Genomic DNA, 14107 nt, shown 5'->3' on the forward strand with positions numbered 1-14107 from the left:
TACTACTGCCCAGTTTCTGGGCCCCATTTTTGGTTGTTAGTTTTTCTATAAAATGTGGAATCCGTTCTCAGGGAGTTATGAGGATGGAATGAGACATGGCTTACAAGACTGCCCACTTAGCAGCCCTAGGTGATGTGTAAGGAGTGTAACCAAGAAGTAGAAGGGAGGGACAGGTGCTGCTGGGTGTTGGTGGGCATGCAGTGTAGGAGGAGGCCAAGTGGACATGCAGGTGTCATGGGAGCCTGTCTGGACTGTGATCACCATTCTTGCGGGGGGGGGGGGGCGGACAAAGGGCTCTGAGCCTCCAGAAGCAGGACAATCCAGAGATCCCAGGCAAAGATCTCTCAGGTGAACAGACAGATTGAAAACTAACAGACCAACAGGGTGCCTGGCTGGGAGTCTCATCTGGTGCTGCTCCTTCCTCAGCTCATTACATCACATTCGCTAAGTGCTCTCTTTCCTCAGCCCCTTGCACACACTCTTTCAGTGGACTCTTTCCTCAGTTCCTTGCACTCACAAACTCTCTCAGTGCACTTTTTCCTCAGCCCCTTGCATACACACTCTCTCAGTGCACTTTTTCCTCAGCTCCTTGCACACATGATCTCTCAGGTCAGGATTCTTCCCAGGTTCACCCAACACTACTCCCGACTGCAGCTCACCTTCCTTTCTACTTTGTGAGTTTGGTGAGAATCATCCTCTAGTGATGGCCATAACCTGGCACTTGGAGGTCAGACTCTAAGAATGGTCTTCCCTTGGGAGGCAGAGGCAGGCAGATCTCTGTGAGTTCGAGGCCACCCTGGTTTACAGATCGAGTTCCAGGACAGACTCCAAAGCTACACAGAGAAACCCTGAGGGGGGGGGGCTCCCAGGCTGCTAGGTCAATACAGAAACCTATTTGTGAAGCTAAGTTACTAACAAAATAAAACCAATTAGATAAATTATGGCACAGCCACTCAACTATTGTTGAGTTTTTAAATTTAAAATATTTGGTGTTTAAACATTTTGAGACTGGGTCTCATAAGTAGCCCAGGCTAGCTCAAAACTTTGGACTAGCCTCAAAGTCAAAGTGATCCTCCTGCCTCCAGGGTTCTGGGATTACAGTTGCATACCATTGCATCAGGCAAATTTGCTTTATCTTTTTTAAAACTATTTTATCTATTCATTCATTCATTTGCTAGACAGGATATCACTGTGTAGCTCTGACTGGTCTGGAATTCACAGAGACATGCCTCTGCCTCCTGAGCACTAGGATTAAAGGCATGCAACAGCACACCCAGCAAATTAGCCCTTTTTAATTGGCTAGACTGGTGACTTGGAGGGTGCTTTTTAATAAGCTAGCTTCTCTTCAGTGAACTCCTGGCTAAGCTGATACTCAGGAGCCTTCCCAGCTTGGTGAAGGAGGGTCCATGTCAGAAGACTGAAAACCAGAGGGTGGGAAATGACTCAGCCAAGCCACAGACCAGGACAGTGCAGTATTGTCACCTGGACCCAGTGATGCCGAGAAGGCTGGCTAGAGATGATCTTGCAGCTGTGACCACGGTCTCTTTATCCAAGGCCCAGAGCCGTTGGGTGCCCCCAATGACACAGGTTTCCATTTCACCAGTGCCTCAAAGTTGCTCCAGTCTTAGGACTAGCAGAAGCCAGAATCACAGGCCTTAAAATAGGCCCAGGAACTGAAAACAGCGTTGCTACCACTCTGCATAGACACACTTCCTCCCACCATGCTGGCCCACAACCAGCTAACAGCCATCGGGTAGAAGGGTTGCTGCCATCCCAAGAGAAATTTGCCCAGTGACTGCAAACCAGCCTGAACCTCAGAACAAGCAGCTGTCTCTTTAGAGGCTTTGCCCTCAGCCCCATTATAGCCCACTCCCATTCTTGGGACCACTTTCCCTTTCTTAACAACTCTATTTCCAGATCCTAAAAAAATCCTATAGGGAGACATCCCAACAGACATCCTTACCCCAGACATCAGCTCAGCCTGTGCTGGCTCCATAAGAGCTTATGCTGAGCCCATGCCTGCCATGCTGCTTTCCTATAATTCACACGTCCCCGCAGAGCCTGTCTCCCTTCTTACAGTCAGCACATAGAGATGGTGCTTGGTTACAGTCCCCCTCCCTCCAGCCATACCTCCCACAGAATCCCAGCCACCACTTAAACCTGGCTATATGCCAGGTCAGCTGAGGGTGCATGGGACCCATCCTACTTCAAAAGGTGATCCCAGGGGCCTGTCAAATGTGAGAACATGGCTCACAGAAGGCAGCAGTTCCTCCTTATCTTTCTTGAACCTTCACCAGGTTGTCTCTCACTGGCCTTCAGCTGGAGTTGGCCAGGCCTCCCAGCTCTGTGACTTCAGGAGAGCCAGTCCCCTCTGAAGTGCAGCTTCCTCACCTTGTGAAATGGGTAGGTGGCAGAGCCTCCCTCCACAGGAGCCAAGGTAGGGCAAATGCTACAGGTGCAGGAGCATCTGGCCTAACACCTGCCCAGGCCCAAGGCCACCCCTACAAAGCTCCCTGGGCCAATCCTGAGAAGTACCAAATTCTCAGACACTCAACCCAAACCACTGCTCCAGCCTCAACTCACAGCCCCCTCCAAATTGCCCAGCATCTACTCCTCTATCCAGCCCCTCCCAGACTCAGGTCTGCCCCAAAGGCCAATAGCATTCACAAACTCTTCCCATGAGTAGTCCAGCGACTCTAGCTCTTGTATCTGTGATCCTTTCCTTGGTCCATCTCGGCCAAGCAAGCATATGTACCAACCTGGCAAACACAAGGACATACTGGCATACTGAAGACAGATCTGGGTAGGCCTCTACTCTGTGCAGAGTCTAAACTCAGGTACACCCTGCCACTTGTGGTTGAGGGCACAATACCACCCCTCCAAACCTGTGTTCCAGGCAGTGCCAAGAGACCTGCCGCTTAGGCACACACTTCAGGGATAAACAGAAAGAATGAACACAAAGCACTCAGCACTACGGACAGGGGAGGACCCCTACACCGTCTATCAGGCAATGAAGCCCAATACCCAGGCCTGAGGGCTTCAAAAATACTCAGCCAAGACAGAGACAAAGGCAAGCAGCAAGATGTGGGCCCCAACCCCCCAGAACTCACACTGGTTGGTGAAGCAAACTGCTTACCCTGCCTGTGTTGCCATCCAGGACCCAGGAGAAGCCCCACCCCTATGAGAAACAGTGAGCCTTTAGATGGCTGTTATCACATGAGTGGGCCCCAACCAGTCAGGGAGACCAGAGATCTCTGGGAGCTACAGAGCCATAAGTAGTTTCCAATGGGAACACCAAAATCTCGCATGGGCAGCCACAATCTTGGCTGCTTCCAGCAAACTTTTTACTTAACCTGGCAATCACCTACACAGCTGTATTCTCTCTTCCCTGAGAGATGGTGCCCTGCAATAAAGCAAGAACCAGCTTCAATCCCTGGCGCACCGCAAATGCTCAAAAAATGTTTGACTGAGGCCATCACAACAGAGAGTTTTTTTGTTTTTGTTTTTTTAAAAAATCAGATTTGTAACTACAAGGTGCCTTTCATCCTGAGAGCCAAGTGACTATCCTTATGCAGCTAGGGCCAGCAACTTCGTCCCATCTTATAAATAGACACCGACTCAGACAGGACAATAGCTGTCCCAGAGGCTCCCTGGACACCTCAGAACCACCTCAGGAAGAAAAAACAAAAACATAGAAAAAAAAAAAAACAAAAACAAAAAACAGCCTGAGAGGACACAGCATAGCTCTGAGTAACAAGCTTTACTTAAACACCTAAATTCATTTATAATGGGCTGGGTGGGTTACTCAGTGATAAAGCATGTGTTTAGCACGACGCATGAGGCTCTCAGTTCAATTCTCAACACCAATAAATTTATTAATAGACCCAACAGGTTGTCACAGCTATAAAGTGAGGGTGACAAGATGGAATTCAAAGGACAAAACTAAAACACAAAAGCAAAACAGGACAAAAATGCAATGCTGTCCCACAGGCTGAGAGGGTAATTGACTGCTTGCCAGGTGTCGAGTACTTTGACTGGGTTCTGAGTTCCTACATTCTGAGTGTGTGGGCCAACTATCAGGCCTATGATGGATAATATCCACCATCGATTGACAGCATCTAGAATCACTTAAAAAACAAGCCTCTGGGTAAGGCTTTGAGGGATTATCTGGATTGGGTTAATCCATGTGGGGAAAACCACCTTGAATATAGGCAGACCCATCTCATGGGGTGGAGTACTGGACTGAATAAAAAGGAGAACATGAACTTGGTGCCAGCATTTCTCTCTCTCTCTCTCTCTCTCTCTCTCTCTCTCTCTCTCTCTCTCTCTCTCTCTCTCTCTCTCTCTGCTTCCTGGTGCAGATACCATATGACCAGCAGCTTCAAGTACCTGCTGCCATGATGAACTCTATCCTTGGATTCTGAGCCAAAACAAACCAGTCCTTCCCGAAGCTGGTTTTATTAGGTGTTTTGTCACAGCAACTCAAAAAGTATCTAATGCAAGGCTCTAACCCAACTGGGATGTAAATCCCTACCAGGCTTGCCCCTTCCTCTCTGAACATCAGATTTCTCATGTGGGAAAAAACAGTCTCCTCTAAGAGGCAATGGCTCTATTCTCCTTGGGCATCCACACAGCAGGGAAATGCTTCATTTGTTCCCGACATGTTTATGAGGACAGGCTCTGTATACGTTCCTATGTTAGGCACCAACAGGAGAACTTAGCAGTGCCCTCATGGCTCTTGATTGCTGGAGGGACAGCCATACAGCTCATTACAATGCCACAGTCGTGCCAATCGTCTAGGACAGAGGGGACAGGGCTGTGTGACTGGGTGTGGAGGATGGATTCCAGTACCATCAGGGAACTGAGATTCAAACGAGAACTCGAAGTGCATGGGGGCAAATGAGTAGGAGCAGCTTCTTCCCATGTAGACAAAGCAGCAGCACACACAGACATCCAAAACCTCAAAGCACTATGTCTACGAATGAGAAGATGGAGAGGGCCTGGCATGTGAGGGAGGACTGAAGGCTGGGAGAAGTGGTGGAGCTAACAGGCACAACAGGCCTGGCTGGGTATGTAGGGAGGCTCTGGGGTCATACTAGCCAGCAGTCAGCCAGCTGTGCCACTTCCTCATTGGGTGCTCCTGAACAAGACTCCTCATGGGTAACAGATTATATCCCTGCTTGGCAAAAGTGGTATGGTGTCAGGGTTGAACTAACAGGGCATGCACAGAGCACCTGGCCGCAGTGAGTTCCCAGGTAAGGCTAGGTAATGGGCATACTGCTCTCAGGGAATGACCATACAGGCTGTCTAGGAGTAGATACTGTAATAGGAGTGATGATACTCTCAGGTCAAGAACAACAAAGGTAGGTGTGTGTAGAGGGGACTATGAAGGGGCTACCTGGAGCTGCTGACATCACAGGGCTGAGGAATTTGCAACAGATGGTCCCCCAGACCCTCCCCAATTCAGACATTCTGTGCCAAGTGACAGCTGGTCATGACAGGCGGGCACACAGTAGGTGCTCATATACTGAGTCCATTAATAAGGGTACTCTAATTTGGCTACAAACCATTCTCTGAACACCTTTTTGAAGAAACCACTAAAATCTATGTGTTCATTCATTCCCACCTCAGAAGACACCCCCAGGTGGCTGTATCTGCCTGACAAGAGAACTCCACTAAATGTGAGCTGTGCTAGACCCTGAGGCCTGAGAAGGTCAGGTGCTAAACAGGCCTCCTTCAAAAAAGAATTGAAGTCTATGTCCTGTCCCCACCAAGACTCCAGGGTGTGGCCTACCAAGGGACCTTGAGTGTCAGGCTTTACCCTGTCCCTGTTACTCTGTGGCCTTACCAAGGTACACTTCCACTTTGGAGCACTGATAGAATCTAGAAGGCTGTCACCTCCCAAAAGGAAAATAAAAAGCTAAGCCTACATCAGGAGGGAGGCTGGGGTGAGGGGATACTGACAACATGGAATGAAGTCATTCTTTGCATGAAGAAGGGAGGGGTCTTTTCACAGAGAAAATGACAAGCGGGAGACTATAGTGGCGGGGGCTCCTCTACATGGGTATGGGCAAATGCATTAATAATGCATTACCTCGCATCCAAGAAGACCCCACCCACACCTACAGTCCCATGTCCTTTCAAACAATGAGACTCCCCCACCTCATCTAGCTGATGAATGACGCCTTAGACTAGAATCACATGGCTGCAGCAAGCCCTGATCCCTGTGCCAAGTAGGTGGGGTCAGGGGCAGAGGCCCAACAGGTCCCTGATAGAGCTAATGGACAAGAGGGCCTTTGGGTGCAGAAAGACAAAGGCTACAACAAGCAGGAGACACAGTCCTCCATGTGGGCTGGGGATGAGATCAGGGCACACTACCTTGCGCGCAGGACTAAAGGTCTCCCGAAATCCCACGCCCATATTCCCCGCAGCAGCAGTGGGGCCCCTGGGTCTTCCTGGAGAAGACAGAAGAGTTGCAAAACCGCGAAGAGGAAGGAGGAGCTGGGACAGACATCCTGACAGTCAGAGGAAGACAGAGACGCAAAGACACACAAAGCTCGGGGTTCTGTGGTACCGAAATGATACTAAGACTTGGGGTCCCGAGAGACAGAGCGCAGGGCCGTGGGGACGCACTGAGGACAGGGAGCCCAGGGGGACGCGCGGAGGTGGACACGCGCGGACAGTCGCGCGCGCTCCCGGCACCGTCACTCACCCAGGCCGCAGACCTCGCGGCGCAGGTTGAGGCGACCGCGCTCCTCCGCTATGGCGCGCAGCATGTGGTGCAACGAGCGCTCCTCCGCTTCGGCGCCGTCCGCGGGCTCTCGAGAAGTGGCCGGTTGCGCGGACGGCCCAGCCCGGAGCCCCGCGGGCGCGGACGCCGAGGCACAGGCCCGGCCCGGCGGCCGCGCGGAGGCCATGCCGGGCCCCGGCTCATCGCCCGCGCCGCGCCCGCGGGGGCCCCCGGCACGCCGCCGCGCCGCGCCCTGCCGCCACCCGCCGCGAGCACCAGTGAAGCCACAATCCGCTTTTGTGCCCGTCGCCGTCGCCGCCGCCGCCGCTGACCTCGGAGCACAGCCCAGCTCTGCGAGCCTCTGCTCTGCTGCCGCCGCCGCCCGCGCGTCCGCCACCGCCCAGGCCACGCCCCTGAGACAGTCACGCCCATAAGCCCGCCCTTTCTCCGCCTCCGGCACGCAAGGTCCGCACCCCTTATTCTCAAAACCCCGCCCCACTTTCCGGCTAAGGCGGTGAGTTGTCCCTGGTCCTGCCCCCTCTCCTGGCCCCGCCCACTTCCTTGCGGCCAGCTTCGGCCAACTTCGAACGCCCACCGCGGCCTCGCTGCAACCTGTCGCGTGATGTCCTCCCCACACTATTCCCACACCTTCCTTGGCCTCCTGACCTTCCCTGCTGCACCTGTTCCCCCACCAGGAGCCCACCTTTTCCAGCCCCACCCCACCCCCGACCTCACTCCAGTAGAGTCACGCCTCTGAGCCGCCCCCTCTACGCCGCACTGATTTTGCGCTTTGTCACCGCCCTGTGCATTCCCTCCTGTTTCCTTTCTGTCTCCACTACACCAGCCTATTTCTTCCTGAACCTTCCTCCTAGGTTCTGCTGAGAACTCGCTTCCCAGAACTCCGCAAGAAGTAACCACCTCAAAAAGTGCTCGGTCTCCTGGGGGCCACGGTGCAGGATGGGATGCCTCAGTTCCCTTGACTGTACACTGGGGGAGGGGGCTGGGGTACTGTTCCCTGTCTTCTTAGCTCCTGTGCTGAGGCCTTATGTAGAGGCCAGAGGTGGATGAGGTCAGCTGACATGTGATTCTGATGAAGGACAAAGTACAGCTGGACATCCACCCCTGACCTAAGAGCGGAGGATCCGGATCAGCAGCCGCCAGAGGCCTTCTGACCTCACCCTGTGGTACTTACCCAGGAGGGCAGCAAGTGGCCATGAACCGCTGCTCTCGGCCAGCTCTACCTCCAGTGTCAGCTCCTGTCCCGACTTTTCACCCCATCCAGAGTGTCTTCTCCCAAGTCTTCTATTGTTTTCTCCTCTCCTTTGGGTCCCAGTATCCTCAAATACATTTCCTCAAAACCCCACCTTGCCTGGTCTCCTCTTCTATTTCTCTACGCAACACCCTTACCACCTCCCAACATCACATTGCATAGCTGCAGAAGGGTTCAAGGCCTCACCAGGAACCAAAGCACCCAGCACCATCATTACTTTGGACTTGGCAGGCATCAGAATGGTGAGAAAGCAAACACCTGTTGTTTAAGCCATGGTATTTTGCCACGGCGATGCTGTGTGTTCTGCAAGCTTGTCTTCTGCCAGCTGTATTCCCAGTGTCCAAAAATTCTGGCTACATGATGGAGAATGGAGGAGAGAGGTCGGCCAAGGAAGATTGCATTGGGAGGTATGGCACCATGAGGTGTGGAAATCACTCCAGAGCAGGAAATGGGCAGCATTGATCCACTGTTTAATCCTTATCTAGAGATTTGTGCTACTGTCCCCTGACACCCTCAGGACAGGGCCTGACTCTGACTCCTTCCATGGTCCCAGAGTCACACACAGGAGCGACTCTGTAAAAAGGTGTGCATCGAGAAAATTAATGGCCTTTGACCCCCATCTGCTAATGAGGACACAGCATTAAGTTTGAAGTGACTGATTGTGAATCTGGAGAGCTGAGGTTTGGCTGTTGAGCCTGAGGGGAAGGGTATGGCCACCAGACAGTGTGTGTGAGCTCTCAAAACCTGGCAGCAATCTGCTTCTTTCTTCCAGGGAAGTCACACCACTGCCTACACATCCCCACTGCCAGGCCAGGCTCTTGCCTGAAATCCTTGCTGCTCTAACACCATAATCACCTTCAGGGCTCACATCCCCCGGGGAAGCCTTCTGAAGAGTTTGGTCAAAGCACTGTGTCTTTAGCCACTACGCAATCCCTTGCCCACGACCCCGCACACCTGCCTCCAAAGGACCAACATCAAATCAATTCATTCCAATTTCCCTGGCATCCATTCCAGGACAGGTGCCAGAATGTATTTGTTGAATACATTTGTTGAATACAGGACCGTTACTTGGGTTTTCTCATCAGAAATACTCATTGTCCACATGGGGACTCCTCCAAGTGGTAGGTATAAGATGTCTTGCACTGGACAAGCGTGCCACACTTTCCTGGCTTTTCTTAATATGGTCTAAGTGATCAGCACCCAGATCAAGAAACAGTTGAAAAGCAAGTTGAATATGAGTGTGGTTAGTTCATGTCTTTCAAGTGGGGAGCAAGCTGGCTAGATGGTGCATACCTGTCATCCATGCACTCAAGATAAGAGGGTTGTGGGCTGTCTGAGTTCAGTATTCCGGACCCACATGATAGATGGAGAGAAGCAGCTCTGACTAGTTTTCTTCTGACCTCCACATGTGTGTTGTGGTGTGTATGCCCACATGCATGAACATATATATGCAAAAAGATTGGCTGGACTGTCAGCCTGGGCCAATAAGACTTAAAAAAAAACTGTCAGAAAGACTTGATAATGATAAATGCCTTGTTAGTCCTATGGGGCTCTGCTGGACTCCTAACCCTCTATAGAACCATAAGATAATAAATGTGTCTTCTTAGTTGTGTTTAATATTAATTCTTTGTAGCAGAAAAAAACATAAGATATAAATAACCTGAATTCTTCTTTGTCTGGCCAGTCTGTTGCCTTTCTATAGTTCTACTCTTCCAGAACACACCAAAGGGAACCCAATGGCTCCCAACTGCAGCACCTCATTCCATGAAGTTCCTCGGGCCCTGGAACAGTGAAGCCAAGTTTAGTGCAACTGGAAACCAACCATGAGTCACTCTTTAATGGGTCAGTGGCTTGATTTTTCATGTTCCTACATGCCTAGTATGCTGAGGTGGTGTCTGTGGGTCCATTTTTAGCTTTACCTGTTTGGGGATAATCTTACTCTAAGAGCTAGTCAGGACGAATGCCTGTGGACTCCGGTCGGAGGCCTAGAGACATGCTAAAGAAGATGCTGGTTCATGAGATTCCCATGCTACCAGCTCTCTCCATCAGCCCTGTCTACTGCCTGTACAGTGCAGTAAGAGACTGGATAGTCCCCATTGCCCCTAACCTTACTGTTCTGTTGGTCTATGATTGGGTCTCCAATGGAGAAAAAAACGGCAATCAGTCAATGCTCAGGGTAGGCAGATTATAACAGGCCACCAAGGAACATGTTCAAGGGTTCTTTTGTCCTCCCCTGAAAATCTGCTAAAGGCAACAGCTTGCTGGGTGGTGGTAGTGCACACTTGCAGCTTCCTGGCCTGATGTTCTTATGGCCCAGGGTTCCCCCACTTGCTCAGAACTTGTTCTTTAGCTTTGAACCTGATCCCCCTGCCTTCGTCTCCTGGTGCTGAGATCACAGGTCTACACTACCACACAGGGCTCCCCAGCCTCTTTTTCATCTGGGAAGTTAAATGCAGCCATCCCCAGGTCTACACTGAAAGGGCCCCTGTTGTGGAATACTTTAACTAGCAAATATGTGTTACATTTGTTTATGCTGCAGAATATTACTTTAACTGTGTGCTACTTTTTTATGCTTCATTTGTTTAAAAATGTAAGGATGTGTGTTTAATTATGTAAAGATGTGTTGCATCAATTTCACCTTGCCTGCCTAAGGCAACTGATTAGTCTGATAAAAAGCTGAACAGCCAATATGTAAGCAGAGAAAGGATAGGTGGGGCTAGCAGGCAGAGGGAATAAATAGGGGAAGAAATCCAGGCTCGGAAAGAAAGGAAGGAGCAAGAGAGAAGGAAGAGAGACACCACCATAGAGAAGCAGTGAAAGACAGATCTACAGAAGAAAGGTAATAAGCCCCCGCAGGGCAAATGGTAGATAAAGAGAAAGAGGTTAATATAAGTTAAAAGAGCTAACCAGAAGCATGCCTAAGGTAGGCCAATCATTCAAAACTGGTAACAAGTCTCTGTGTCATGATTGGTTGGTGGCCCAAAAGATAAACCTGATACAGGCTCCTCCCTTTGTCACCCTGCTGCAAGTGAAACGGCCAACTGTTAAGTTTCTCCCTTCTCTCTTCTGCCATTTCTAATGTCATGAAATAAAGACATTTTGTGTATGTGGTGTTTGTATGTATGTGTGTGCATTCTTGCTTGTGTGTGTTCATGTGTGTATGTATGACTATGTAGTGGGGCAGAGGTTGATTCCAGGTATTACTCTGCATCTTATTTTTTAAAAAAGATAGGTGAACCTAGAGCTCATCAATTATGATAAACCAGCTGGCTGGCCAGCAAGCCCTGGTGACAACTGCTCAATGATAGAGTTGAAAACATGTGCCACTGAGTCCAGCTTTAAAAAATAAGGATTATTATTCTATGTGTATATCTTGTTTGCATGTATGTTTGTGCACTGCATGTGCCAGAAGAAGGTGTTGGATCTCCTAGAACTGAAGTTACAGTTATGAGCTGCCATGTGGGGCTGGGAATTGGACCTGGGGCCTCTGGAAGAACAACCAGTGCTCTTAACCACTGAGCCATCTCTCCAGCCCCCAAGTTCAGCCTTTTATGTGTGTGCTGGGGATCTGAACTCAGGTCCTCATGCTTGTATGACAAGCATTTTGCTGAACCATCTCCCCAGCCTCCGAAGAATGTTGTCTTCAGTGTTATCTAGAATTCTCTCATTAGCACTCTATTTTTCTTTTAATAGCTCCCACTGAAACTGCCCTGGAAGGGACAACCTTACAATTATAATTAGATGCTGATGCCTTGGTGAGAAGGAAGGAGTCACAGATTTTGAAAGCAACACCTTATAGAATTGAGATCGGGGAGATTTGGAATAATATTATTTTTGTGCTAAGAATTTGAACCCAGGGTCTAAACATGCTGCCAAGTGCTCTCTCACTGGGGTATATATCCTCAGCCATTTTGGATGATTTTATTTTGAAATAGGATCTTGCTAAGTATCCTAAATAGACTTGAACTCGGAATGTTCTTACTTACTCTAGGATTACAGACACATTAATAAAACCTTTAACAAATAATGCTTTTCCTCCAGAATCCCTGTATTGTCTTATTTTGTTTTTATTTTGTTGAGACAGAGGGTCTCTGTGTATCCCTGACTGTTCTGGAACTCACTATGTGGATCAGGCTGGCCTCAAACTCACAGAGATCTACCTGCCTCTGCCTCCCCAGTGCTGGGGTTAAAGATGTGTACCACCACCATCCCTGGCTAGAGAGACTTTTATGAAGGCCAAACCTGAATCCTTTCCTGTTCTGCAGCTGGGACCAGATGCCCTGGAGCCCCCTGCCTCTCTGTCCTGTTACATTGGCATCTGCACTTGCTGCCCTCTTTCCAGCCATGAACTTATAGTGTAATTTCTTCTGTCTGGAAAGTTCCTTCCCATCAAGTTCAGGCATCATTTTTCCAAGGAAGTATTGAGAATCGGTGACCCAGTTCCAGGTCTGGTTTTCCCTGGTCCCTAAGAGCCAGTTCCTACCCAGAACCTCTGTGTCCTTCCAGGCCACTTCATCACTATTTGGAGGAAGAAGTGAACTAGAGGAAGAGGGACTGTTTTGAGGGATAGGAAAGGGGGCAAGGGAATGTAATTCTTGAGTGTGATGCTAGACCCTTGAGGAGGAACACAGCTGTTTGCCCTCAGGAGCTGACACACAGAAGGCCTATAAATGCATGTTGAATCAGTGAAGAAAGTAAGTGAATATAGGTAGGATTGTAGAGGGCTCGGAGGTCCTTATGCTCACAAATAAACACTAGGGAATCCAGGAACGTTAAATATGCAGACTGTCTCTTCAATGGAAGGGATGTATACCTGTTTTCCACCCAGAAGGCTGGGAATGGATGTTAATAACCTGATTATCTGTACTATCTGTAGCACCCACCACATCAGAATCATCCCGGACCACTCCTCCCTAGACCTTTATCCTGAGCATTGCTTCTCAGTCAATAGAACCCATCCCTAGTGGAGATGTCACAGTACTTTGTAGCTTGGTGACTGTGGTGTTTAGAAAGAAAAAGGCCCCCAAAGGGAGTGGCACTAATGGTGTGACCTTATTGGAGTGGGTGTGATCTTGTTGGAGGATGTGTGTCACTGTGGAGTTGGGCTTTGAGGGCTCATATATGCCAGGCCTTGTGATGCAGTATACTTCCTGTTGCTTCCATATCAACATATAGCAGCTACCTCTTCAGTACCACATCTGCCTGCATGCCATGTCCTGCCATGATGATAATGGACTGAACTGTAAACCAGCCGCCACAATTAAATGTTTTTCTCTCCACAGCAATAGAAACCCTGAGTGACCTCTTGATGACCTACACCACATCAGATCCTCTGCTGGACCCTTAAGCTGTAGAACCTATCCTGTGGAAGAGGTCACACATACTTTGCAAAGGACTTGATGTAGCCACACCTTAAGCTTTATTGAGATAATTGTTACCGGGAAACTTTCCCCCCAGATTGTCCTATCCTTAAACATGCTTGCAATAAATAGCTCAGGGTCAGACTTTAGAAATTTAAAACAACTCCAGCTGACTACATTGTGTTAAACTGGATTTCCTTCTTGCCTAATGTAAATTGTTACTCAGCTGGCTGTGGTGTTTACAGAGACCCCACACACACTGGATGAGGCCAGAGCCATTGTCCCAAGATTGTGAAAATCCCTGCTACCTGTCAGGGTTGCTGCTAATGGTCAGTGACAGTCAAGGTGGCCACTGAAGGCACAGGTCAGCAGTGATACGTTGTTCTAATGGGTGTGGGAGGCATACGCATGTCCACGACCCCTTTCCAGGACACCTGGCTCCCTGGCTGCTGTGGACCACAGCTGTACCTGGCAGAACGGAAGCTAAAGGCACTTTCTGTTTAAGAAGCTAAAGTAGGCTTTAGCTAAAGGAGATCTTGGCCTCCTCAAAGTTCTCTTAGGAGCCAGCAAGTCACAGGTAGAGGGGCCAGGACCATGAGGCCGTGGTCAGGGGCAGAGGAGGAAGGCAAATGTAGATCAAAACAACAACAAAAAGCAGGGACTTGGGTTCAAGTCTTACCCAAGCTCATCATGTGCAGTGACTGCCAGCCCCTTTCCAGGCCACAGACCTCAGTTTCCCCATGAGTA

General features: G+C 49.7%; 1 protein-coding gene and 1 long non-coding RNA gene across 2 annotated transcripts in view; one reads left to right on the forward strand and one right to left on the reverse strand.

Moving 5' to 3' along the window:
* Kiaa0930 (KIAA0930 ortholog) overlaps window positions 1-7109 on the reverse strand; it is a 46636-nt gene extending 39527 nt beyond the window's left edge. Inside the window, exon 1 of the mRNA XM_027396167.2 lies at window positions 6713-7109. Coding sequence (XP_027251968.2) covers window positions 6713-6917 — 205 coding nt within the window. The 5' untranslated portion in view covers window positions 6918-7109. The remainder of the gene's footprint in view (window positions 1-6712) is intronic.
* A 197-nt stretch (window positions 7110-7306) lies between these two features.
* LOC118237808 lies at window positions 7307-13523 on the forward strand. The gene is made up of 2 exons (XR_004768621.1): window positions 7307-9842; window positions 13283-13523. It is a non-coding gene; the product is annotated as an uncharacterized LOC118237808 (long non-coding RNA).
* Window positions 13524-14107: the final 584 nt, after the last annotated feature.

This window comes from Cricetulus griseus, chromosome 2 (genome assembly GCF_003668045.3).
Source record: "Cricetulus griseus strain 17A/GY chromosome 2, alternate assembly CriGri-PICRH-1.0, whole genome shotgun sequence".
NCBI lineage: Eukaryota > Metazoa > Chordata > Mammalia > Rodentia > Cricetidae > Cricetulus > Cricetulus griseus.